Source organism: Phocoena phocoena, chromosome 17, assembly GCF_963924675.1.
Source record: "Phocoena phocoena chromosome 17, mPhoPho1.1, whole genome shotgun sequence".
Lineage (NCBI taxonomy): Eukaryota > Metazoa > Chordata > Mammalia > Artiodactyla > Phocoenidae > Phocoena > Phocoena phocoena.
In genome coordinates this window covers 31,475,605-31,501,807 of record NC_089235.1, presented here as the reverse complement: position 1 = coordinate 31,501,807, position 26,203 = coordinate 31,475,605, and the positions used below count along the sequence as shown (strand labels likewise).

At 34.0% G+C, this 26,203-nt stretch overlaps 1 protein-coding gene across 1 annotated transcript in view; it reads left to right on the top strand.

Annotated features, from left to right (window-relative positions):
* MMP16 (matrix metallopeptidase 16) overlaps window positions 1–26,203 on the top strand; it is a 343,904-nt gene that overhangs the window by 209,013 nt on the left and 108,688 nt on the right. Inside the window, exons 5-6 of the mRNA XM_065895033.1 lie at window positions 21,447–21,608; window positions 23,550–23,761. Coding sequence (XP_065751105.1) covers window positions 21,447–21,608; window positions 23,550–23,761 — 374 coding nt within the window. The remainder of the gene's footprint in view (window positions 1–21,446; window positions 21,609–23,549; window positions 23,762–26,203) is intronic.

Below are 26,203 nucleotides of genomic sequence, written 5' to 3'. Positions count from 1 at the left end.
ATTAAAAGGATAATACACCATGATCAAGTGGGGTTTATCCCAAGAATGCAAGGATTATTCAATATACAGAAATCAATCCATGTGATAAACCATATTAACAACTGAAGGAGAAAAACCATATGATCATCTCAACAGATGCAGAAAAAGCTTTCAACAAAATTCAACACTTATTTATAATAAAAACTCTTCAGAAAGTAGACATAGAGGGAACTTACCTCAGAATAATAAAGGCCATATATGACAACCCCACAGCCAATATTGTTCTCAACGGTGATAAATTGAAACCATCTCCCCTAATATCAGGAACAAGACAAGGCTGTCCACTCTCACCGCTATTATTCAACATAATTTTGGAAGTTTTAGCCACAGCAATCAGAGAAGAAAAAGAAATAAGAGGAATCCAAATTGAAAAAGAAGTAAAGCTGTCACTCTCTGAAGATGACTTGATACTATACATAGAGAATCCTAAAGACTCTACCAGAAAACAACTAGAGCTAATCAATGAATTTGGTTAAGAAAAAGTGTACAAAATTAATGCACAGAAATCTCTTGCATTCCTATACACTAATTATGAAAATCTGAAAGAGAAATTAAGGAAACACTCCCATTTACCATTGCAACAAAAAGAATAAAATACCTAGGAATAAACCTATTCAAGGAGACAAAAGACCTGTATACAGAAAACTATAAGACACTGATGAAAGAAATTAAAGATGATACAAACAGTTGGAGAGATATATCATGCTCTTGGATTGGAAGAATCAACATTTTGTAAATGACTCTACTACCCAAAGCAATCTACAGATTCAGTGCACTCCCTATGAAACTACCACTGGCAGTTTTCACAGAACTAGAACAAAAAATTTCACAATTTTTATGGAAACACAAAAGACCCCGAATAGTCAAAGCAATCTTGAGAAAGACAAACGGAACTGGAGGAATCAGGCTCCCTGACTTCAGAAAATACTACAAAGCTCCTGTAATCAAGACAGTATGGTATGGATACAAAAAGAGAAATGCAAATAAATGGAACAGGATAGAAATCCCAGAGATATACCCACACACATATGGTCACCTTATTTTTAATAAAGGAGGCAAGAATATACAATAGAGAAAAGATAGCCTGTTCAATAAGTGGTGCTGGGAAAACCAGACAGCTACATGTGATAGAATGAAATTAGAGCACTCGTTAACACCATACACAAAAATAAACTCAAAATGGATTACAGACCTAAATGTAAGGCCAGACACTGTAAAACTTAGAGGAAATCATAGGCAGAACAGTCTATGACATAAATCACAGCAAGATCCTTTTTGACCCACCTCCCAGAGAAATGGAAATCTAAATAAAAATAAACAAATAGGACCTAATGAAACTTAAAAGCTTTTGCACAGCAAAGTTAACCATAAACAAGATGAAAAGACAACCCTCAGAATTGAAGAAAATATTGGCAAATGAAGCAACTGACAAAGGATTAATCTCCAATATTTACAAGCAGCTTATGCAGTTCAATATCAAAAAAACAAACAACCCAACCCAAAAATGGGCAGAAAACCTAAACAGACATTTCTTCAAAGAAGATATACAGATTGCCAACAAACACATGAAAGGATGCTCAACACCACTAATCATTAGAGAAATGCAAATCAAAACTACAGTGAGGTATCACCTCACACTAATCAGAATGACCATCATCAAAAAATCTAGAAACAATAAATGTTGGAGAGGGTGTGGAGAAAAAGGAACCCTCTTACACTGTTGTTGGGAATGTAAATTGATACAGCCCCTATAGAGAACAGTATGGAGGTTACTTAAAAAACTAAAAATAGACCCAGCAATCCCAGTACTGGGCATATACCCTGAGAAAACCATCATTCATAAAGAGTCATGTACCACAATATTCAATGCAGCACTGTTTACAGTAGCTAGGATATGGAAGCAACCTAAGTGTCCATCGATAGATGAATGGATAAAGAAGATGTGGCACATATATACAATGGAATATTAGTCAGGTATAAAAAGAAATGAAATTGAGTTATTTGTAGTCAGGTGGCTGGACTTAGAGACTGTCATACAGAGTGAAGTAAGTTAGAAAGAGAAAAACAAAGGCCATATGCTAACACATAGATATGGAATCTAAAAAACAAAAATGGTTCTGTTGAACCTAGGGGCAGGACAGGAATAAAGATGCAGACATAGAGAATGGACTTTAGGACCTGGGGAGGGGGAAGGGTAAGCTAGGACAAAGTGAGAGAGTGGTATGGACATATATACCCTACCAAATGTAAAATAGATAGCTCGTGGGAAGCAGCCACATAGCACAGGGAGATCAGATTGGTGCTTTGTGACCACCCAGAGGGGTGGCATAGGGAGAGTGGGAGGGAGAGGCAAGAGGGAGGAGGTATGGGCATATATGTATATGTATAGCTGATTTACTTTGTTATACAGCAGAAACTAACAAACCATTGTAAAGCAATTATACTCCAATAAAGATGTTTAAAAAAAAGAGATACATCATAGTAAAACTGTTAAAATCTAAGGAGAAAATCTTAAAACAGTGATAAGTGGTGAAGAAAGGGAGGAAGAGTCAAATTTACTTAAGAGAGAAACAGTAGCCATGACATCTCACTTCTCAACATTAATATGAGTCAAATACAATAGGATGACCTCTTTGACATGTTTAAAGAAAATAATGACTGACCTAAAACTCTGATTTCCAGACAAATAAAATCCAAAATAAAGCAGATCCACACTAGAATAAGTCCTAAATGATTTCAGACAGATGGATATGCACAAGTCTAAGGATAACCTTAAAGAAGGAAAAGCCTCAATGGAGGACTTATACTACCAGATATCAAGAGTGTTAATAAAGCTAGCATAAAAATCAGAGTGATATATAGCATCAGAAATAAGAAAAAAATATTAGTGAAACAGTCTAAAATCCAGAAATAAATTCATGTATAGTCCACTGTTTAATGACAGTCATTATATAGCAATATAGTAGGGAAAAGTGGCCTTTATGATCAATAGTTCTAATCTGACTGGATATCCATATGGATAGAAAAAGATGAACATTGACAGCTAACCTTACACTATATACTTTAATGTGAAAGGTAAAACCATATAGTTTCCAAAATGAAACATAGGAAAATATCTTCTTAACTGTGTCCAGAAAATATTGTATGCAAGACACATTTAAAAAGCATTGACCATAAGTTAGACTTCATTATAATTAAGAACATTTGTTCATTTAAGAGAAAACACCATTAAGAGTATGAAAAGACAAGGTGTTTATTTGGAGTAGATATTTGTAATTCCTATATTCAGAATATATTGTTAGAATAAAATTCTTCATAGATTTCTTGCATTTCTGTACATCTTACATATGAGGTAGTAACTACAATTTTTTCTGAGCTATCTTTCCAAACTGTATAGCAGACAGCCTTGAAAGATACAGATAGTGCACCACTCTGGAGCAAAGAGCAGTCATGCTTACTGCCCAGTATAATAAGCATATCTTTCTCTAGAATAAAGGGCAGGCATACTTAGTGCCCATTATAAAAGATTTTGGACTCTAATCTCAGATTTCTTCCTCTTTAATACATCACACTGAATGGGCCAAAATCACCCCCATAGAACTTGGGGTAATGGGAAACTAATAAAAATGTACTGATGTTTATGATGCTTGATTTACCATGAGTAAAAAGATCCTCTGTCTCTGACTCAGGCGTCTTTTGTCTTCTTTCAGCCTGAAATGGTGTCAGGCTAGCTTCTTACTTCTCAAATAGGACAAAATCTCAGATCCTTCACAGCCCTTGATGTACATAAAGAACGTCAACAAATCAAAAATAGGTAAGCTAATATAAAAATAGGAAAATACATGAAGGAGCAATTCACAAAAAAGAATATGTGAATAAGCATGTGAAAATTGTTCTACATCATTAGTCTTCTGGGAAGTATAAATTAAGAACACAATGATATAGCACTCATCCTGCAGAAGAGCTAATAGAAAGATTGACTCTAGCAATTGTTCATGAGACTGTGAAACAATCAGAGCCCCATACAGTACTGAAGGTAGTGAAAAATCGCTGCTTACATTTTGGAAAACTATTTTTCAGTATTTGAGCTGAAGGTATGTATGCCCAGTGAATGGGCATTTCATGGTATGTGTGTGTACATGTATGGTGTGCTGTGTACAAAAAAGACTTGTAGTATAATATTCAAAGCAACACTATTTTTAAGAACCTCAATCTGGAACAACTTCAATATTTATCAACAACATGATAGATAATATATGGTGTTATGTATTCAACAGAATATTTTATAGTATTGAGAATGAACAATGTGCAAAACCATGGAAGAATCTCACTGTATGCTTACCTATAAAAAGCCTTTCACAGAATAGATTTATACAATTTTGTTTCTTTAATGTAGAGTTCCAAACTAATCTTTGGTTGTAAGAATCTTATAACAGTTAGTTTGGAGATGTAGTGACCAGGAAGGAATCACAAGGGGATAGATTGCTAGTAACGTTCTATTTCTTGATCTAAACATTGATTACATGGATTATCAATTTGTGAAGATCAATTAAGCTGTACAATTAGGACATGTGCAATTTTGTAATATGTATATTTTACTGAAAAAATTTCAGTTACTGAAATTACTGAAAAAGTTTACTCTGAAAAACTTAATGTAACTGAACTGAGGAAGACATGGGAACCCACAAAATATGGCAGTGATCTCTACTTTACAGCCAACATTCTAGAGTGCATAATATCTAGACTGCTTTACTTCTCCTTCACTTTTCCCATTTAAATCCACCTTCAATCTCTCAGAAATCATTATCACTTCTTAGTTGCCAAATCCATTAACCTTTTTAGCTCATTCCTCTCTTGGTAACTACTTGTATTTAATCTATGTTCTCGTAAAACTTTCAGCTCTTTTAAACTTCCTATTGGCTACTTACTCTATGTTCTTCTGTTTGAACTACTCTAAGTCACTCTTCTTCATGATTTCCTTCTCTTCTACCCTCTAAATATTAACGATGGATTTTATTTTGTTTTAGTGTTTTTTCTTTCTATACCCTTTGTCTTTCTCTTTATTCAGTACCATGGATTAAACTACGTATATAATAAAGACTTGGAGAAGTATAATATTAAGTCACGTTTTCTTGTGAACTCCAAACCCAAATTTCACTGCACCATAGGAATCTCAAATGAATATATTTAAAAGTTACCTTATTATATCCTCAGATCTGCTGCAGTTTTTATATTCTATACCTTTGTTAATGTATCAGCACCCATCTAGTCATCTAAAGCAGAAACTTGGTGTCATCCTGAATTTTTTTTGTCTGTGTTTGTTTGTTTCTTTGCCCTTTATGTCAACTACTCTCCACATTAACTTGGTCACATTGATTCTGTTATTTAAACTCTGTTAGGCGATATTACCCTTGCCATCCATGCCACTGCTGGCTTGTTTCAGATTCTCATTGTTTCTCCTATATGTATTTTGATTAGAACACAACTTGTTGCCCAAACTCCAGTTTCAAACTTCAAGACTCAGTCTTACAACAAAATTATAATGGAACTGTTCATTTTCTCATCTTAGATTTCAATAGCCTATACATACTTTAATTTTAGCACCTGGAACACTCACAAAACTTCCTTGTCCTTGTTTAAACATCCATCTGACAATCATAGACTGAGACTGGGACTTTAGCTTATTGGTCTCTGAATCCACTATACTGGCAATGTTTTAGATGTTAAGCATATGGTCATTGAATGAATTTATGTCTCTGTGATTTTAGCTGTTTGTATTTTTCTGTTTATTTATCAGTCTCCCCTATCAGGCTAAACTAGTTGAGAGTAAGGTCTGTGCACTTGATCTGACAGTCAATAACTGTTTGCTTGATGAATAAATGCATGTAAAGGAATTAAGTTTGGCTGAAATAAACTTTGATTAGGCACTTGTAAGGTACTAAAAGATAAATATAAAAGCTTTACAATTGTTGAAAGGAAGATAATGCATAAAGAATCAGTGGAATAATTGTGAGATAAGTAGTGAATTTATTATGGAAAAATCATAAGTAGTTATATTGTTATCTTTTTATGATGGAAAACCTTGTTGGGGAAAATTCTATTCATATAATTTTCCATAAATGAACAGATTGATATTTCAGGACAAGTCATCACATAAGCCTACATGTATCAGTGGCATCAGATCCAGGTGTTTAATAGGGTGGGCAGAAAAATAGACTAGCAGGTCACATATATAGCCAAGCAATTTGGTAGAAATTAATAAAAGCTGCAAATAATAAAGTGTGGGTACAAAATACAATTGTATTAAATAAATTATTAGGGGAACAACAATATTGTTTCCAGGAAGGGTAATCCCTACTAATTAATTGGGATGTGTTGAGAAGATACTTAAGAAACTCGAAAAAATATGTAGATTTAAATTATTTAGATTTTCAAAAATCTGACAACGATCAATAGCAAAGACCATAAAACAGGTGACTGCTATCAAATTAAGATAGTAGATGGACCCACTTTATCCCGAAAAGGAAATTGTCTTAGAAACAGAAAATGAGATGGGTGGAAAACATAGGTACTTCTCTGGGTAAAAATAAAGTTTTTTGGGAAGATCTGTTCTAGATGTGTAATTTAGAGAAATGCGAATAGCTTTAAGTTTGAAGTTTGGATATTGAATATTCAAATATAAAGAATAAAAACCAAAGCTCTTTGTATTAGTGTGAAGAAAGGTGCTTTTACTAATCTAGGTGCTATGTGTCTTTAATAGCTTAGCGGCCAAAGGAGACTGGAGTTTTGAAAGCAATTGCATATGGTTAGCATTTTTTTTTAGAATTGGTAACATATTGTTGGAAATTTCTAATTAGCTGAGTAAGAAGCATATGTTATAAAATAATTTAAAATTATATATTTTTATCTACATTTTCCACAGGTGTTTTACATTTCTATTTGGTAGTGTCTTGCTTTTTCAAGCCTTTGATCCTAAAAGAGGCTCTGATTTATCTTTCCTTTTTTTTGCTTTCCATTTTCTATGTAACAGACAACTGTGCTTAATGATCTTCATGGCGATGATGAATTACAATCCACTTCTCTCCCTTTATTTTTTACATAGTTGACCTGAAGATATCACAAGATGGAGGCCAGAAGGATACAAAATGACAAAAAGTGAATATAATTAACATAATAGATGATGATATGATGGTTAACATGATAGGAACTATGATGAATAGAGAAAAACATACTGACATTTTTATATTAACTTTTGTAATGATATTTGTCACATTGTTAATGCAAGTTACAAGTGTTGCATTTAATTCTGCATTGTATTTTCAGCTCTAATTTTGTTTGTCCAAAAATTTGGTTACCGAAACTTGAGTTACTAATCTGAAAATATATCTACATAATCTCCTTGCCAAAGATACAAAGGGAAGACTCTAGATTACTCATTATTATAACATGTGGACATGGAACTACTTTAGCAGAATTAAATGGAAAGTGTATTCTTCATTAATCAACAAATATCATAACTCATTCAGTAAAGTTCATTTTAGCCTCCACTGGTTCCTTTTTATCACTTATTCCTTGTTCTCCAGCCAGTGTGGAAGAACAGTGACTGAGGAGGCTCATGCAAACTCCCAGTATGCAGCTAAAGATGAAGAAGCTCTTATATTTCTGCAAAATTCTTGGGAGAGCAGTTCTGAGCACAAATATTTCATATCAGAATTTAGCAAGTTGGATCTGTTCTATAATATTTCTGTATCTATTTGAGTCATGTTGAAAAGTAGCAGATTTTGAAGTTTGTAATTTTTGCCTAAAATGAATTTATTAAAGTTAACAGCAGGGTAATTTGATAAGATTCTTATTTCCTCTAAGCTAAAGCAGCATGAATTCCTAAAACATTGTGTGGAATAAAATTCATCATAATCTAGATTATTTATCATTGATACTGTAGAAAATAAAGAAGGCAAAGTATTGAAAGGGAGAAAAATTGCTGACCTTGAAGACAAATCAACCTGAATTTGAATCCTGATTCTGCCAATTACCAGTAATATTCCTTGCTATTTATTTAACAATACTAGCTATGCAGTTTCCTCATAAAGAAAACATAGATGGAAGAATTTCCCTTGCGTAATTATTATAATGAATGCAAATACCTATTACAATGTCTGAAACCTAGAAGTTACTCCAAAATGGTAGCATTCACTATTATTATTAATGTTGGAGGACCCAGACTCCAAGTGGCTTCAAATGATTCACTTTTTGGTAATTGTACTCTTGTGTAATACCCTCCCTCTGTTCATATATGTGACCTGCACAATGTGACTCACATTTAATGAATCGAATATGGAAGAAATTATGGTAAATCACTTCCAAGATTATGTTGTAAATGACTGCAGGTTCCATCTCAGACAGTCCTTCTGTCTCTCTCTTACAGTCACTGTGGAGTAAGTCAGACAACATATCACGGGGATACTTAAGCAACATATGGAAAGCCCATGCGATGAGAGCAGCATGTCTATCCAAGAGCTAACAGAAGCCATGGCCTACAGAACTGCCCCTAGTCATGACTTTTGACAACCCAGACAACAGCTTTCCTTTTACAACCGTCATGAGAGATTTTGAGCCAGAACAACCCAGTTAAACCACTCTCAGTTTCCTGAGCCACAGGGTTTGTGAGATAATAAATGTCTTTTGTTTTAAACTGCTCATTTGTTATATAGCAATGAAAAACTAGAACAATATTATCATTATTGAAGTTATTTACAAAGAGTGACTGAAAAATCATATTTTAAGGATTTTTCCCAAGACTTTTCAAGTATAAAAACTTACACACAGAATCTTTAATTTTCTACTTCTATTTTTTTACTAAGGATATATTAATAATTTAGTGGAATATACAAAATCTGCTTCTACACAGCTAAAAATAGCTTTTGGTAAATATTACTTTGTTAGGATAACTAATGAAACAGCATTAGTGATGGAATAAATAGAATCATTAATATACAGTTCAATTCTCATTTCTTAACATTGACTGCCTAAGGTGGTGTGATCACAATAGAGCAGATACTAAAACTTTAAACAATGTGAAAAGAGGAGTAAATGATTTATAGGATTTATACATAGGGTATTAGCATGAAGAAACTGAGAGAGGTAAAAATTAATATAGTTTATTGGGGGACTCTTAAAAGTTAAGCTATGTATTGATGAACAGTGGTAGATGGACTGGATAAGAAATGTTGAACCAGATTATGGGGGTTAGTTTATAATGGGTTATTTGAACTGTAGTTACTTAGACATCATTTTAGAATTTTGAGCAATGGAGTAATGTGGTGATAGTGATGTTTTATCAACACACCCCTTCACACAGCACAGGATGGTAGGTGTTCTCTAGTGGAGTATAGTTAAGTTCCTCAGAGACTTTTGTACCTCTTATGGATGGCATCTGTTACTGATTAAGCAGGCAGTGGATGATAAATTCTTACCGTGTGTATGGAAACTAACAGTTCATGAGCAAACATTAAAGGAAATTATATTCCTTTTGGTGTCAGCATTGTTTCTCTTTTTCATTTGTGTCATAAGGTTACATAAATGTCTTTTATGTTGGTTTAGGTGATGACGTTTATTCAAGGCAGGTTTTGTGTGTGTGTGTTTGTGATAATAAATCAATTGAAAGTCATATTCAGAACAGGCAAAAGACTTTGGGTTCAAACAGAACTAAGTACAAACTTGCCTGTGCCACTTAATCAGCTTTTAAGTCGTTTACTCCAAATCTTCCTATCTTCAGCTGTGATTTGAGGGTAATTATACCTACCTGAAGGGGTTGTTGTAAGAATTAACATTCTGGACCATTGTGGGTACTCTGTGGATATAAATTTTCATTCCCTTTTAGTAAATGAGGAAACTACTTTCCAGTTAATTAGGCCTTTTGCAATTAAAAGGTAATTAGTAGCGAAAGAAATCTCAAAATCAAGAGTTTGCATGCCTTGCCTTTTTTCAGTCAATATTTGTAATACATTTTTAAGTCTTCCTGTCTGCTGAAGAAATTTCCAAGGCTACACTGAAGTTATTATAGGAATTTATTTTCATAGGGTCTGTAAAATCATGAAACATAGGTGCCGTATTTATTGCTTTACTTACAAAACATACAGACACACACACAAATTTGTCAAGACATTTAGGTTATGGTTTCCTTCCAACTAATGTATCCTAGAAAGAAAATATTTTCCAGAACATTTGAAATTCATAAGCACATTGCCAATAGAATATTCTGCCAATTCCTAAGTTAAAACCCCAGGCTTTCAAATATTTGTTTGCTAAATAAAATCGAGACAAGCTATTCTGCTACACCTCTGCTGAAGTAATTAAAATAAAAGAAATGTCTTTTTTATTTTTGCTTTCATTTTCATCTTCTATTTTGGTTTCATCACTTTAAAATCAAACTTGAAGAAATTAGATAAGGAAGACACTTAGGTGACATCACATCCTTTTGCAAGCTTCAGAAACATTTTTCAAAACTTTCTATGAACAACAGGCCAAGCATGAATCTTCTGAGTTTCTTCATATGTGCCATATAAATGTATATATTTTAAGTTCACTACTTTACTAAAATATTTTTGAAGAACTAGTTCACTTAATCCTCACTACTGTTGGCTACACAAATAAGTATCAAATTTGTGATTCTGCATTTAATTTTTTCTTCACATATGAATGATAATTAATTGCTCAAATAAAATTATACATTTATCTTATCACTCTTAGAACACAAATATGAATTCAGATCACTGTTCTAAAATGAACATTGAAGGAAGTCAAACACATTTGCCTTTCACCATTGGTATCAATAGCTGTAACTAGTTATAAATAAATAAATAAATAAATATGTATATAATAGGAAGCTTGCTGTAAAAATACATGATTATGTTAAGGTGTTAAGCTTATCATTGTTTCTATATTTTTCACATTTGGTTGGCTTTTACTAAAAAAAAAAATAAGGCAGTCTAGGGAGTGTAAAAAGGAGGATTGCTTTAGAGAAAAACAAAAAAGGAACACCTTTAAAAATAATGTTAATAATTTATATTAATAATTACAAAATTAATATTAATTATAATATATCAATATAAATTGATTATAATTATTAAGTTATATTAATAATTATAATTATTAATCACCTTTGTCTCCCCTTGTTGAGCCAAAATAGGTTCTTCTGGGAAAATGCTTCTGTTAGGGAAAAAAGGAAAAACATCAGGAGTTCTGAATGAATCATTAATATATTATGGCTTCTTTACTATAGTCATGGTTGTTTGATTTATTTATTAATGTTTTATAAAAGCAAATTTGCTTATAATTTGTTAATAAATCTGTATACAAACACTTGGGTATAGAGAATTGTTTTTGTTTGTTTGCTTTTCTTTTTTTCCCCCTGAAAACAGAAACTATGTAGACCTAAACAATTAGGTTCATAACATCATCAAAAATGAATTATCAGGTGGCAGTGAACTAGGAAAAGCAAAATTCAGAAAATAACTAAACTTTTACCCTCCCAACTTTTAAATTCTCTAATTCTTTAATATGTTCCCATCTTCAGAAAACATGCAGTTGTACGGGAATATGCGTCAGTCGTTTCTGCCCATGTAAACAATATCCAGTGCAAAGAAACACATTGTATGGGTTTACTCCTAGGGCCATATATACCCACTCAGGTGACTCAGTACACGACTAAATCTATTCAGGTCTTTCTGTTATAACCTTTCACTTGCTTTCCTGTTAATTCCTCCTTGCTACATCCCTCACATTGCAGTTTATATGCTCTTTCTGTGAGGGACTGTATTATGGACCTCAAGAGCTGGTAATTTTAAGCTTACTGTTCTATAATTTTCATTTTCATTTAGGAGGTAAAAATAAACCAGCTAAATGCCTGAGTTTATCCAGGTGTCCAAATAAGTCCCACCTCCGTCCTAACTCCTTAGGCTTCTTCTTTCCCCATCCTAAAATTACTTTCCCAACATTTTCCTGAGGATTCTGTACATACTTATGATTGGCTTAATAAGTGTTAGGGGAAGTTCTCCAAAGTAAAATAAAAACAAAAATTTCTGGTGTCCAAACATGTAGGCTAAAAAAGCAGGAATTTTATGAACAAAATGTATTAATTATTTTGCAAATTATTCTTCTCATATGAAAGTATGGATTGGATTCCAGCATTATGAACATTTTGGTAGATAGGCTGATAGGAGCAGAGGCATGCTGCGTGCACAAACTGACCTTGAGCTTGCAGCTGTGTATGCTATTTACAGAGGGCTTGCTTGTTCTAATTCTGCCTCTTTGCATCATAGTAAGCCCAATGCTTTTACTCAAAAAGGCCCAACCTATCTCCTTGTTGTGACCCAGCCCTGTTTATTAGAAGTAACATATCAATGCTGTTACAGTAAACCTTTCAAGCACTTCTGCTGTAGGATAAGCTTATGTCAGTGAAGAAACAGATATAGTCAAACACGTAGGAATCACAATCTAGATATACTGGTAAAAGCAAGTGAATGAAACATTTTACAACTTTGTTTTACCATTTCTTGCTAATTATTCATTATCTAGTTGAGCTCAAAAATTACAGCATAGTCAATTTTAGATGCTATGTGAAAATAATGTGAAATATTTATAAAAGGATCTTAAATTGATAACTTTTAAGATCATAACCATTTAGTATACTAAATGGTATACTTTGAAAATTTAAATCTAGGTTTAATTTTTCTATCTTTAGCAGTAATGATAGTAAAATATGAAGCAATTTTTAATGTGGATTTTGGTGTTTAAGGGATTATGATCAACTTTAACTTAATGATGGGAAATAGCATAACTCAAGAAATTATTTCAATCATTCTATCACTCAATTATTTTCCTTTCTAGTTTTCTGTTCCCTTCATCACTGCCTTAGTTTAGGTCCTCATCAGCTAATAATTCTGGCTATTAAATCAGTCTTCTAACTGCTGCCTTTGCCTTCAGTCATTTCCCACTGCAATCATACCTGCACACTGATGCCAAATTACCCTACAGCAATATCATCTTTATATTAATTTTTCATGGTATTTGTTGTCTCCTACATAATGATCTAACTCTTAAACCTAGCATTCAGAACTCTTCAAAACTTGATCTTAGCATACTTTTCAACATTGTCACTCATAGATTTTTGATTCAAGACCGTGTTTAACCAGTTAGTGCACTAGTTTTGGTAAAGTCAAAACTGATATTTAAATTCCAGTTCTGATACTTAACAGATTTCTGGCCCTGGGTAATCCAATGTACTGAAATTTCAATTTCTTGTCATGTAAAATGGGGAACTTTTAACACAAAACTTTGTAAAGTCTACTAATAATAGGAATAGGAGTAATAATAATAATAGCAGCAGCAGCAGCAACAGCAGCAGTAGTAGTAATAGCAGTAGTCAGAATAGGAGTAATAATAGTAGTAGTAACATAGTAGCTGTTAACTACCAGTCTTTAAGCAGTAACCTATGTTTAGGTACTTCACAAAATATTTTATATACACTACATTATTGAATCCACCAACAGCCCTATAAGTAGGTTATTTTAGACCTACTTTACAAATAAAGAAACTGAATCACAGAGAGATTTATAACTGACTAATCTTTTACAGACAATAGCTGAGTAAGGGTTTTAAATCTGATCTGTCTTAAAGGACTTAAGTGGAGTAAAACTAACTTCAAAATCACATGCAATATTGTGCTAATGCCTTCATTTTTCTTGGGAGAAATTCCGTAGTTTCTCAGATTCTCTGAGGAGCTTGTGAGCCCCCAAAAGCTCGGAATCATTGAGCTAAACTCTCAGTTCCTTAATTAAGAACAACGGACTTAGGAGATTTATCTTTTGAGACTCTGGTACTTCATATTGTCTGGCGCACAGTAGAAAAATCAATTACATGATAGGATAAATTGTTTATCAATGAGTCTATAAATAGTTCCTTGCACATAGTGGATGATTAGTAATTATTCAAAAATATATGTCACATAGTTGCTGCTGATCTGGAAAATTGTAGCACTTAATGCCAGAATTGTTATACTAGGCATACTTAGAATTATGACTGAATAAATAGTACTTACAGTTCACATAGAGTAAAAGGGCATATAATTAAAATCAGTTGCTGAAAAGTGGATTTGCATGTATTATACAATTACTTTTGTTTAGGTAGTCACTAAAATTGACCTCTTTTGCACTGGCTACACAGAGAGGAATGTAAACCTCCAGAATCATCTTGACCATTAAATTGAGCTGTCCAGGGGGAAAGTATAGCACATATAAACCACACATGAATAAATGACATGGGACATACATGAGAATGTTCTTAGATTCCTAATTAGGCTCAACAAGAGAAGGAAAAACACTCTTGTTAATATCCTGTTGCAGTTACCCACATCCAATCTTGATTTATTTTTTTAGAGGGACTATTTTGAATGTCGTGAAGACATGCCTAATTTACTAAAAAACAACAGACTTCATATCCAAACTATAGCCTAAATGAATAAAACATTTATCTTGGCCTTGATTATCCCACTATTTTCCTAGGGTTCCAATTTACCTGGCTAAAATAGACCAAAGTTATTTTAATTATATTGATTTACTCTAAAGTCCTTACTAAATTTAAAGCTATAAATGTTTGGTGGTAGCATATCTTTGAAAATACATTTACTGATTTTTGGAGGACCTATTAGATGGCTATTTGTTTTCCTTATATTTTAATGGTCTGGTGTTTAATTATGCCTTATTATTGTAGACTAGTGGCATGCTCAAAACCTAACTGCATCCAAACAGGCAAACTCTGTAACAATCCCAGAAACCCTCCTCAGTTGCTGAAGAAATGTTTTGAAATATAATTTGAAAATGGAAGTCCTTGTGTTGAACCTTTATCCTAATTGTAGCAGTAGTATTTCCTTTTCTTTTGAAAATATTTTCTTTGTTGCAAGGCTTTAAGACTTGAAAATTAGAAGCAATGAAAATGATTAAAATTTTTTGAGCAGCCAGAATTGTACTGAGGAAGTATGTTTTAAAATATTAAGTTCAGCATTTATTTAGTGGAGAAAAAAAATAGAAACTATTGTTACAAATTTTTAGAAAGAGCTCTTATGCAGCAACTGTGCAGCAGCTGTGAACTTCAAACAGGTGGCTTGATAGGGTGGCCCTTGTCTCCTGGATGCAGACTCTGAAGCCTTGAGCAGATATTTAGGGCTGAGGACAAAGTAGAGAAATCCACTTCCTCAGCACACATTTTTTTGATTGTGGGCCTAGACTGTAACTGGGCTTAAATCAGTTCCACTGGTTACTAGGTAACTTTGGCCAAATCACACAACCTATAAAAGTCTTCATTTCCTGATCTGTAAAATGGTGATAAAAACAAAATTTAACTAATGTGGTAAGACATAGTACATGTGAATTTTTTTTTTTTTTTTTTTTTTTTGCGGTACGCGGGCCTCTCACTGTTGTGGTCTCTCCCGTTGCGGAGCACAGGCTCCAGACGCGCAGGCTCAGCGGCCATGGCTCACGGGCCCAGCTGCTCCGCGGCATGTGGGATCTTCCCGGACCGGGGCACGAACCGTGTCCACTGCATCGGCAGGCAGACTCTCAACCACTGCGTCACCAGGGAAGCCCAGTACATGTGAATATTAACTGATATTCTTCGTGTTGCTTTTATAACATTTTATAAGAACTTTTTGTTTCCTTTAATTCTAGTCTTGGGACATCATTAACAGTACTATATACAGAAAAATCATTTAAAAGTTTGAGCATATGTGAAAGAAAATTAGATTTGTCATTAAACAAAACTCAATAAAATTTATCTAACACATTTAAATGTTATTCAAAATTGTAACTTTATTGCATTATATTAGCTCGTATATGGTAAGCAACTAATAAATTATTGAAATAATAAGCTTTTTTCATAGTTAAGCTATGACTCAATTGAGAGGAAGCATCTAGAGAAGGAGCCAAGGAATCATTCTGAAGCTTGAGGCCCTTGGGGATCAGGTGAAGTGTTGAGGATAGGAAGAGTGGGCAGGAAGAAGGCAAGAGAAGGGCACTAGACCCTTGAGGAACTGGAGGCTTGATGAAAGAGTAGAAGTGTAAATAAGAGACTTAAGAAAATCTTACCCAAGATCAGCTTCTATCCCCTTCTATCTTGCAGAACACAGCAGCGATCTAACTCGTGTGGAGGTGGGCAGTCCGGATGTGGTTTAGAGCCCAACTCTCCTTTGTATGGAGAGCCTGACTGAGCAAGTGAAAGGGAGTGAGAAAGTATGGGTCATGAAGTTTCAATGAAAAATTCAGTGACATAATTCTGGTTCATAATAAATGCTCAAGACATAGTATTTTATTCTTGTTCTTTTTTCACATGTCTACAAGACTTTTCTGGCTCTCCAGCAGGGACCACAGGTTTTACTGTTCACCAAGAAAGAGACACTTTCTTCAATAAAGTGCAAAGAGAATAGAAATAAAGGTGCAACCAAGGTACAAGGTTTTACACATTTGAAAGAACATATGAGACAGGAAAATAGCTGATATTTTTATCTTTGGAAGTTTTTAGTCACAGACTTTCCCTCAGACTTAGAATTTTTGCCAAACCTTTCAGTTTATGTAGAGATAATTGGACTGGACAATATTTAATACAATTTTTTATCTCAGGATTATTGTACAAATACTCAGATGCTTCAGAGTAGCTTCTTTTTCTACTCAGTTCTTTTCTTTTTTCAGCTTTTCTTTCCTGTTTCCTAATCCTAACCAAATGGTGAGGAATTAGAGTGCTAAAACATCCCATATTACTTATCTGTTGCTGCATAAAAAATTCACCCCACAACTTAAAACAACAAACATTTACTATCACACAGTTCTGAGGGTCAAGAATCCAGGAGCACTTAGCTGGGTGGTTTTGACTCAAGGTACATCATGAATGTGCAGTGAAATTATTGGCTGGAGCTGCAATTATTTGAAAGGGCTGGAGAATTTACTTCTAAGCTCACTCATACAGCTGTTGGTAGGAGGCCTCAGGTTTCCACATGTGCTTCTCCCCTCTATATAGGGCTATTTTTACAACATGGGAGCTGGATTCTCCAGAGTGAGTAATGAGAGAGAGAGAAATAACCAACAAGGAAGTCATGATGTATATTATGACCTAACTTTGGAAATCAGGTACCTTCACTTCTGTAGTATCCTGCTCTAGCAAGCAGATACAATGAAATACCAGGAGGTGGGAATTATTTGAGCCATCTTGGAGGCTGATCCCATATATTTCTTTAACTTCTCAACTAGCAAAACCAATGTGTGGATAGTGTGAGAGGACAGAGGTTTAAGAGGCCTATCCTATTTAGGCCCATCCTATTTAGAAGGCACTGAGGTAACTACCACTAATCAAAGATTTTATGATGATTTCTGAATTTTATTTCTAGACATGGATTTAAGTATTTTAAATTTACGTATTTAAGTATTTGAAATTATGAATTTTCTCAAATTTGTTCTCAATCATTTAACCTACAAGTAAAAATTAAGAGTTTCTATGCATCAGAAGCTGTCAGGGCAATTATGATATGTGTTACAATCAAGTTATGTACGAAAAGCCAAGGATACACAGAGACAGAGGAACTACATTTACCTGGGGAGTTGGAGAAGGATTCACAGAAGAGGTGTTTCTGAGTTTTGTTTTAAAACGTTAATAAGATTTTGTAAGACTGACAAAGAGGTAAACAAGAAGATAAACATTAGAAAAACAAATGCAGAGTTTCAGCAAGTTTCAGAAGATAACATACAGAATGATATTATATTTATAAAGCTATAATTTATTTAAACACACATATTTGATTAAATATAAGTAAGGAGTTGAGAAATTCAAACTCAGGTTAGTGATTGCCTCTGGAGGGACTGGGACAGCCACAAGTAAGGGAGAAACCGGAGATAGATTCAATGGTGCTAGTGTTTGAATACGTTTACAGGATTATAGATGTCAGAATCATGTATAACAATTTTTACATATGAAATATTGTATAGTCATTTTTTATATTCAGTGTATTTTGTCAGCAGAGGGGACAGCATATGAAAATGCATGGAGGGGTGAACGAGCTTAGAATAAAATATAGAGACATAATTATGACAAGGAAATTATAAATAATGCATTATATTTCATAATATACAGTTCAGTATCCTGAAATTATATTGGAGTATACAAAGGAAAGAAGATTAGAGATTCAATTGAAAGCAACAAACTCAAAACTCAGAATCTTGCAAAAGAAGCAAGTACTATTTCTGTATTAAGAACCAGGAAGCTGATTTCTCCTTTATTGCCTGCATGATGATAAGATCAAGGCATATTACAATTGAGAATCTTGAATCATGTGAATTAATGATAAGTTACAGGAGCAGTTATTATTTTCACCATTAGGAAAGAGGTCTGGTGGATTCTAATTGTCTAAAACTCATCATGTGCCAACAACTTTTGTTCCAAGTGGCGTTCAAATCACAGGGTGGTACTTCATTTAACAACTTACCCTTTTAAATTATTGTGAAGCTGCAAGTATGGTTTAATTATATTATTGCCAATCATCTAAAGAATGGTAATTACTTAGAGCTTTTGGCCAGTATTTCTGATTAAAAGTGCTATGGCAAACTCAGTAGGTCATAGGTTCATGTCCTGAGCCTATTAATTTTCTTCTAAAGCTTTACTTTATTCCTTAGATGAGGAATCACTCCACCCTTGGAAAAGATGCTTAGAAAAACTTGACTGATCTGAAGTGAACATGAAATGTAATGACTTTTGCTGTTATCATTTTGATTTACTTTTTATTATTTTCATTTCTCTTACTAGCCAAAAAAAAAAAAAAAAAAAAGTGACTAAAGCACTATTTTCCTGTGAGAGATTTGAGATGCTTGTTAATTCAACAAGGTCCAAAATGTTGATGGATAATTAACGGCGATATTTATCTGACCAAGAGTGAGAGAATGAGTTCCTACATGTTTATCTACAAACAAAGTTCAGGATACATTTTTCCTAGGGAAGGGGACGTGATACACAGGAGGAAGTTATGAAGATTGGATTCTTTTCCTTTTGAAGAATAAAGACAAGGCATAATCCCTGTAAAGCCACATTGGGACTTTCTGACAAAGAAGTTGTATCTGTTTTGATAAAAGAAGGCCAGGAGAGTCTAGAAGTATTTTCCAAACCAGTGCTATGGTCTTGCTGAGCTTAGCTGTCACCAGAGCTTCCTGGAAACCTTGAATGCCAACCCTTGAGTTTTCTGCTCTTGGTTCCACTGCCTTGTTTTTCGTTGGTCCTTTGGTTGCTTGATGGATCGTTGTTTTGTCATTAGGTCTGTTTTTTTTTTTTTATTTTGTTTTGTTTTTGCGGTACACGGGCCTCTCACTGTCGTGGCCTCTCCCGTTGCGGAGCACAGGCTCCGGACGCGCAGGCTCAGTGGCCATGGCTCACAGGCCCTGCTGCTCCGCGGCATGTGGGATCTTCCCGGACCGGGGCACGAACCTGTGTCCCCTGCATGGGCAGGCGGACTCTCAACCACCATACCACCAGGGAAGCCCTAGGTTGGTTTTTGATAAAAATAATTATTTCACTTTCAGCCCACTGATGGCATATTCCAGCCAAACTTTACATGTATTTTCTGGGTGTGGGTATGCCCAGAAGCTGAGCATATATGTGTCCTACCACTTTGCACCTTATTTGCAGTTGCAGTGTCTCATCTATATCAAATTTGTATCTTAACAAAGATGTCTCTGATATGAAATCGCAGAGGTGTTCATTCCAGAGTTGGTGTTAGATGTCTGACATATAAAAATGCCTGTGACTCATCTTCTCCCTACCTTCCTCTCACCTCTGAGTATCCTATGAGAGACAACCTGAAGTCTTTTCCCTATTTTACATACTCACAAACAGTCTCACAGTTCCTACATCTCTTATTAAATGACTCCCTCCTTCCTTCTGTTTTTTATCTCTGCCTGTGACTAGCACATGCTCACTAGATGATCCCTGATAGCATGTTTCATTGTTTGTTTTTTTAACTCAAATTGTCATCTTAAAAAAAATCCTGTTCTCCAGTATCTCTGAACTCCTGTGCCTTTTTATTCTCCACTGTCTGACATTGTGAAATTCCACTCTCTGTCCTTACTTCCTCAAATCATTATAATTCCTCCTCTAAAAACAAACTTGTTCTGCATTTCCCAACAATGTGGAACTATCTTGCAGGCAGTAAAAAAATAACAAAAATTTAAGCAAAGACAGTTACCGGAAGTTGTCCTTTCTCCCACTATACATTTTTCCCTATATTCACCCTATAATTTCACTCCCTGTTTTGTCTTTAAGTCATGTTCTTTAATTCCTTTAAATGCATTCTTAAGGTAATAATAATCTCTTATATTTGATATTTTGTGATCATGATTTCTAATTTTAGGCTCTTTCTTCTCTTTGTATCTGTCACCACAGAAGAATAACAGCCCCAACTCATTGATGCTCATGTGGTTCGACTAAATTTTTGGAATTTACAAAGATACATGGAGGACTGGCTCTTTTCCTCAGGAGCTGAGTTATGATGATCCAGGAGTGGACAACATGTAGAGGCCATTAGCAGGGGCTTGACTGAACAAAGTCAGACAAAGTATCTCTGAGAGTTTGCACTAAATAGATTTACTGTGCACATTTACTAGTAGTGGAAGAGATTTTTTTTTTTTTCAGTGAGAAACAGACCCTCTAAGATAAATACGTTTTGTTCAGATTATGTATGAATTGATTAGAATTTGTATTTACAGAGCTAAGACTAGATTCCTAGTTTTCATGACTGCTAGCCTATGACTTTTATTTTACATTATTATAGGCTACTAAGAAAGAGAAGCCTTTGTCTAGGAGTTATAATAAACTAAGTTCTTGTCACAGCTCTGTAAATACAAAGATTTGCTATTCTTGACAAGATTTGTCACTTCTATGCAATAATTTACTCATCTGTGTAAAAGGAGGGATTGTAACTAACCTATATTTTTTGCTGAATTCTTAGAATTATGTTCACTATGAAGGTTACATAAGTGAGATATAGTATATTACATGCTTTCTAATTGGAAGAATATTTCAACAGCAGTAGTACCAATTTCTGATGCTAATGTTCTTTCTTCAACTTTTATTCTTTATTCTTCTCTTTCAGTTTCTAAATTTCTGTGACTTCACTATCATCACCTCCCCACCAACAACCCCCCTTTTTAAAATCACATATTGGATTTTGCCCATAGATAATCCAATGATAAAATCACACTGATAGTTGAAATAGAAAGTTCCCCTTATTTTTCTTGGGTAAAATTTTGATAACACCATTTGTCCTTGTCAATTCTATACTTGGATATTAGTTATAATAGTGTCTTTTCTTCTCATTTGCACAGGAAATGACTTATTTCTTGTAGCGGTTCATGAACTGGGACATGCTCTAGGACTGGAGCATTCCAATGACCCCACTGCCATCATGGCTCCATTTTACCAGTACATGGAAACTGACAACTTCAAACTACCTAATGATGATTTGCAGGGCATCCAGAAAATATATGGTAGGTTACCACTGATTCTATTTGGTTAACCCTATAGTGAAGTGCAGAATTTCTGCTCTGTTTTCTTTGTTGAGATAGATGCTCTAATTATATTAGAGAGATAAATACTGAAAAAAAAATCTGGTCTATTGATAAAAGTCTTCTATCAATCAAGTTTGGTTGGCAACAATCCCAGATATCTTAATATGCAGATAATTAGAAAGTCTAGGCACTGATAAACTTACTGAGTTTAATTGAAACCTGAAAGTATAGTAAAGGTCAGTTAAGCTTTAGTATTTAAAATTCTGGTAAAAATGTAATAAATGAATATAACCAGTAAAAACAATGAGTCATAGGAGACTTTCATATAAGATACTGAGACTTTGGTGAAAGCTGACAGATTGATTCTCAGTTTATGATATTTGATGGTTGATAGATGCTAGACAAATCACTTTGGAAAATGCTGAAAATACTCTTGTGTGATGGATGTAACAAAATGAACTCAAAAACATGTAATTATTGACTAAGAGGTAAAAGGTAACAAATGGCTAAGTTTACTAACACATAATTCACAATAAATTTCTAGTAGAGTAAAATAATTTTAATTTATGGGGTTCAGTCAATGAATGCAAGGTAAGACAAAAGGAAGAAACACTATTACACATATTTACTATAATCCTAACTCCCTCAATAGGACCATTGACCTTTATAAAGACATTTATTTCACACAAAATTGTTAAGAACTTGACATGTATTATTAACATATAGAGAATATGCTTTACTAAATTAATGAAGTGAAGCTTTCATTTTACAATACAAAAACAAATGTGTGCTGTCTGTAATATTCAGTACTCAGAAGATGTCATTTGCATTTTTAAATATCATAGTTTAAGTTCACTAATCTGTTTTGCATTCATGAATTTTTCAAGTTCAATGTCTCAGTGGTGACCATTCTCTCAAGGTTAACATTAGTTTTGGAAAAAAAGGTCAACTTTTGTGCTGCTCTTTATTTGGGGTATACTGAGAAAAGAGAAATGTCTGGGACTCAAAACTAAATAGCTCATATGTTGAATGAGCTAGCCAATGCCTATGTGTGTGTCATCAGAAATTCTGCCAAAGTAGTTAACTGAAAGGAGGCTCTTTCTCATGACCTCATGAATTAGTAGTCTAGACTGAAGGTCTGCAAAAGAGTATTCTTTCCATATCTAAATAATAAGTGTGAACAGCTCTGTATTTCTTTTTAAAAACATAAATCCCTTGAGAAATGATGCTTTACATCTGTACCAAATTACATCTATAAACTTTGGCTTGATTTAGAAACCTCTTTTTAGAAATACTTCTTTACATTAATATTTTATTAGTGGTGTTTTAATTAATAGGTGTTTTAGATTCAGTATTCAAATGAAACACTCTTCTAGCAATCTGTGAAAACATTTCATTAGAAGAAAATAATGAAAGTCAGGAAAAGTTGATAAAATACAGTTAGATACATAGGGATAGAATAAACTTTGATTTGTCAATGAGCTATTAACAGTATTAGAAATATTTGCGTAGAATCATCTATCAAAATCTAGGATTAACTTTGGTGGAGATTACATGCATGGTTCCAGTATTCATTTTAATTAATTTATAATTAATACACCACCTACTTCCAAAAAACGATTTGAAAACATACTTTCCAATAAGGGCTGTGGTGAAGCTATTTTAAAAATCATTAAAAATTAACAAAGAAGGCCTAGTTACTTGGATCCAGAATTCAGCACAATAAAGACAGTTTCCAATAGACTTGGCAATGGTTTGTTGGGTAAGATGGTTTGTTTTTTCAGGAAGTATACAATCTTAAAGACCTCTTAGCTTGCTTAGTCTGAACCCTCCACTGATAAGTGATTGTCCTATGTAGCATATTTTCCAGCACTATTCCAGTTTTAAGTGAGCCAAGTGCTGTCCTCATATTTTCAAAAGGTCCACCTGACAAGATTCCTCCACCAACAAGACCTCTACCGACAGTGCCCCCACACCGCTCTAATCCTCCAGCTGACCCAAGGAAGAATGACCGGCCCAAACCTCCCCGGCCTCCCACTGGCAGACCTTCCTATCCTGGAGCCAAACCCAACATCTGTGATGGGAACTTTAACACTCTAGCTATTCTTCGCCGTGAGATGTTTGTTTTCAAGGTAGGAAGCTGTGATTTTTTTTTTTTTTAACGGTAGATCAAGTGTCTACAGTGTCACTTTAGAAAACAAGTTCTCATTCATTCTAACACCACCTTCCCAGACCTCTCACAGTTAGAAGTTTCAAAAAAAATATCTTAAAATAAAATGCACAAATGGGCTTAAATGTCTAGCAGAAAATTGTTGTAACATTCTATTTTGGGAATGCATTTATGTCAGCAAAAGCTAAAATGCCTAGAAATGTGAGGCTAAAAAGTGCTGCATGTTATGAACAGATAAAAAAGCATAATTTAAATCATGAATAGGAACTAATAGGGATGATTTGCTTGGGAGCTTAGCCACTTCCAGGCGTACTGCAGCTACTCTATCTTTGGTTTGCACATCTTTATGAGATCCTTATAATTTCACTAGACAGTTAAAGCATTTTTTTTAAGAGGAGTATTGATCATTTTGTTCAGAGTCTACTGGTAGCCATTTACGTTAAATCTCCTCTATGAGACCATCACTTTGATTTTACATATACATTTTGTTGTTTTCTTTAGGCACGCATTTATAGCTATCTAATTTACATTGTTTTTTAAAAGGTTACAAGCTAAAACTAATTTTACATTTTGCTAAATGTGCTTTTCAGTGACGTTGAGTTCTCCAACAATAACACTAAAAAACAGTGTATCAAAATAAATTATATATACTAAAAAGTGAATGTAATGTAATACTGAAAAATATTTTCCCCTCAATGTTTATAAACCAATCTTAAAGATTAATGAAAACTGTAAGATTTATGTTGGTATTAGGGCACTAAAATAGCTACATTTTACCAATACCATCCATTTAAAAATAAAATAATGTGCTCTCTTTTTCATTAGACATGGATCAATAAATATTGAAATATTGCCCTACTTATCCTATTATCTACCAGAGGCCATATTTTGAAAGTATAGATATTATATAATTTTTAATAGGCAAAGTACTTTATTTCCTATATTGGAAATTAAGATTTGGATTTAATATAATATGCACAAGAGCATCATACTTTCCTGGAAAAAAATCAATGGTTTTCTTCAAACACATGAATAGATTTTTGAATTTTATAAATGCCCTGCAATGCTTAGTTAGATATCTCCCCTTTAATTTAAGTAGATTAATAAGTTTAGATTCAAGGAGTAAAGAAAAAAAGCTTACTATATATATGTGTATATCTCTATATATATACATATATAGAGATATACACATATATTCATACTCATTGTGGCTAAGCCCACAGCAACTAGTTGAAATGAACACAAAATGCATTAATTTGTTTATTCTACAAGACACCAAATGACAATTGAAAGATTTTATTTTTCACTGTTTTGGCTGAATTTCCATATCCAAGCTTTATACCTTGATGTGCTGATATCACCAAAGTGGTGTCAACTTTATCTGAGAATGATATGAAATTGACTGGGTACATTCATTTCATTCTTCTTGTCTGTCTAATTAGATTGCCGATCTCAGAAGAGACCAGTATCTTCATGTCTAATGATCATTTTTACCAACTTTTTGCTCTGCACATTGTGGGAGATTAGTGAGTGCTCTGATTGACAAAATGAGATCCTGTGATGGCTGGTTCTTGGAATCAGGAATGAGTAACAAGCACACAGACCAATTCTCAAATAAAATACAGTGGCCACTATTTTCAATGTCAAAGCAAGTGTATAAAGAAACATGAGTAAGGCCTGCTTCTCTAAACTCTCATGGCACCTTGGATTGCTTAATCAAAACTCTCTGCAGGACAGAGTTCCTAAACTCTGTCTGCATTTAATTTCTTTGTTTCACTAGCCCCTCCTCTCTTTCTGAGAATAGGTTCTGTAGAAGATATCCTCTGTATAATTTTTGTACTCATCTCCTCTTTCATATAATGAGTGTGTATGCCCAGGGTAGTTTACCAGGTCCCCAGGATGTATGAATAGAAAGTAACACCCCAGTCTTTATGGAGCTCATACTCCAGAAGTGAAGACAAACATAAACCTAAGTACTTTTAAGATACAGGAGGAAACGACATGAAGAGAAAGAACTGAAGTCCAGTTGAGTAGGTCAAAACAACTTGACTGAGAAAAGGCTTATGCTGAATTTTGAGAGAGACACTTCTTAGGCACATTAAAAAGATTGGTATTTGACGTACTAAAATGTTGATGTACTGCGGGAGAGAAGATAGACATATTAGCTCTAGTGCAAAGTGATAAATGTTATAAATCAGAAATATACAAGATTTGATCAAAGGGAAAAGAGGATGATTGAGTGACACCTGCTCCTGGTTAATAGCTACGTGGATTGGGTAACTAATATGTACCTGAATGTAAGCTAGGTACTTTACATTGATAATCTCTAAACCTTATAATAACACTGCAAGATGAATAGTATTCTCTGTTTTACAAATGTGAAAACTGAAAATCAGAAAAGTTA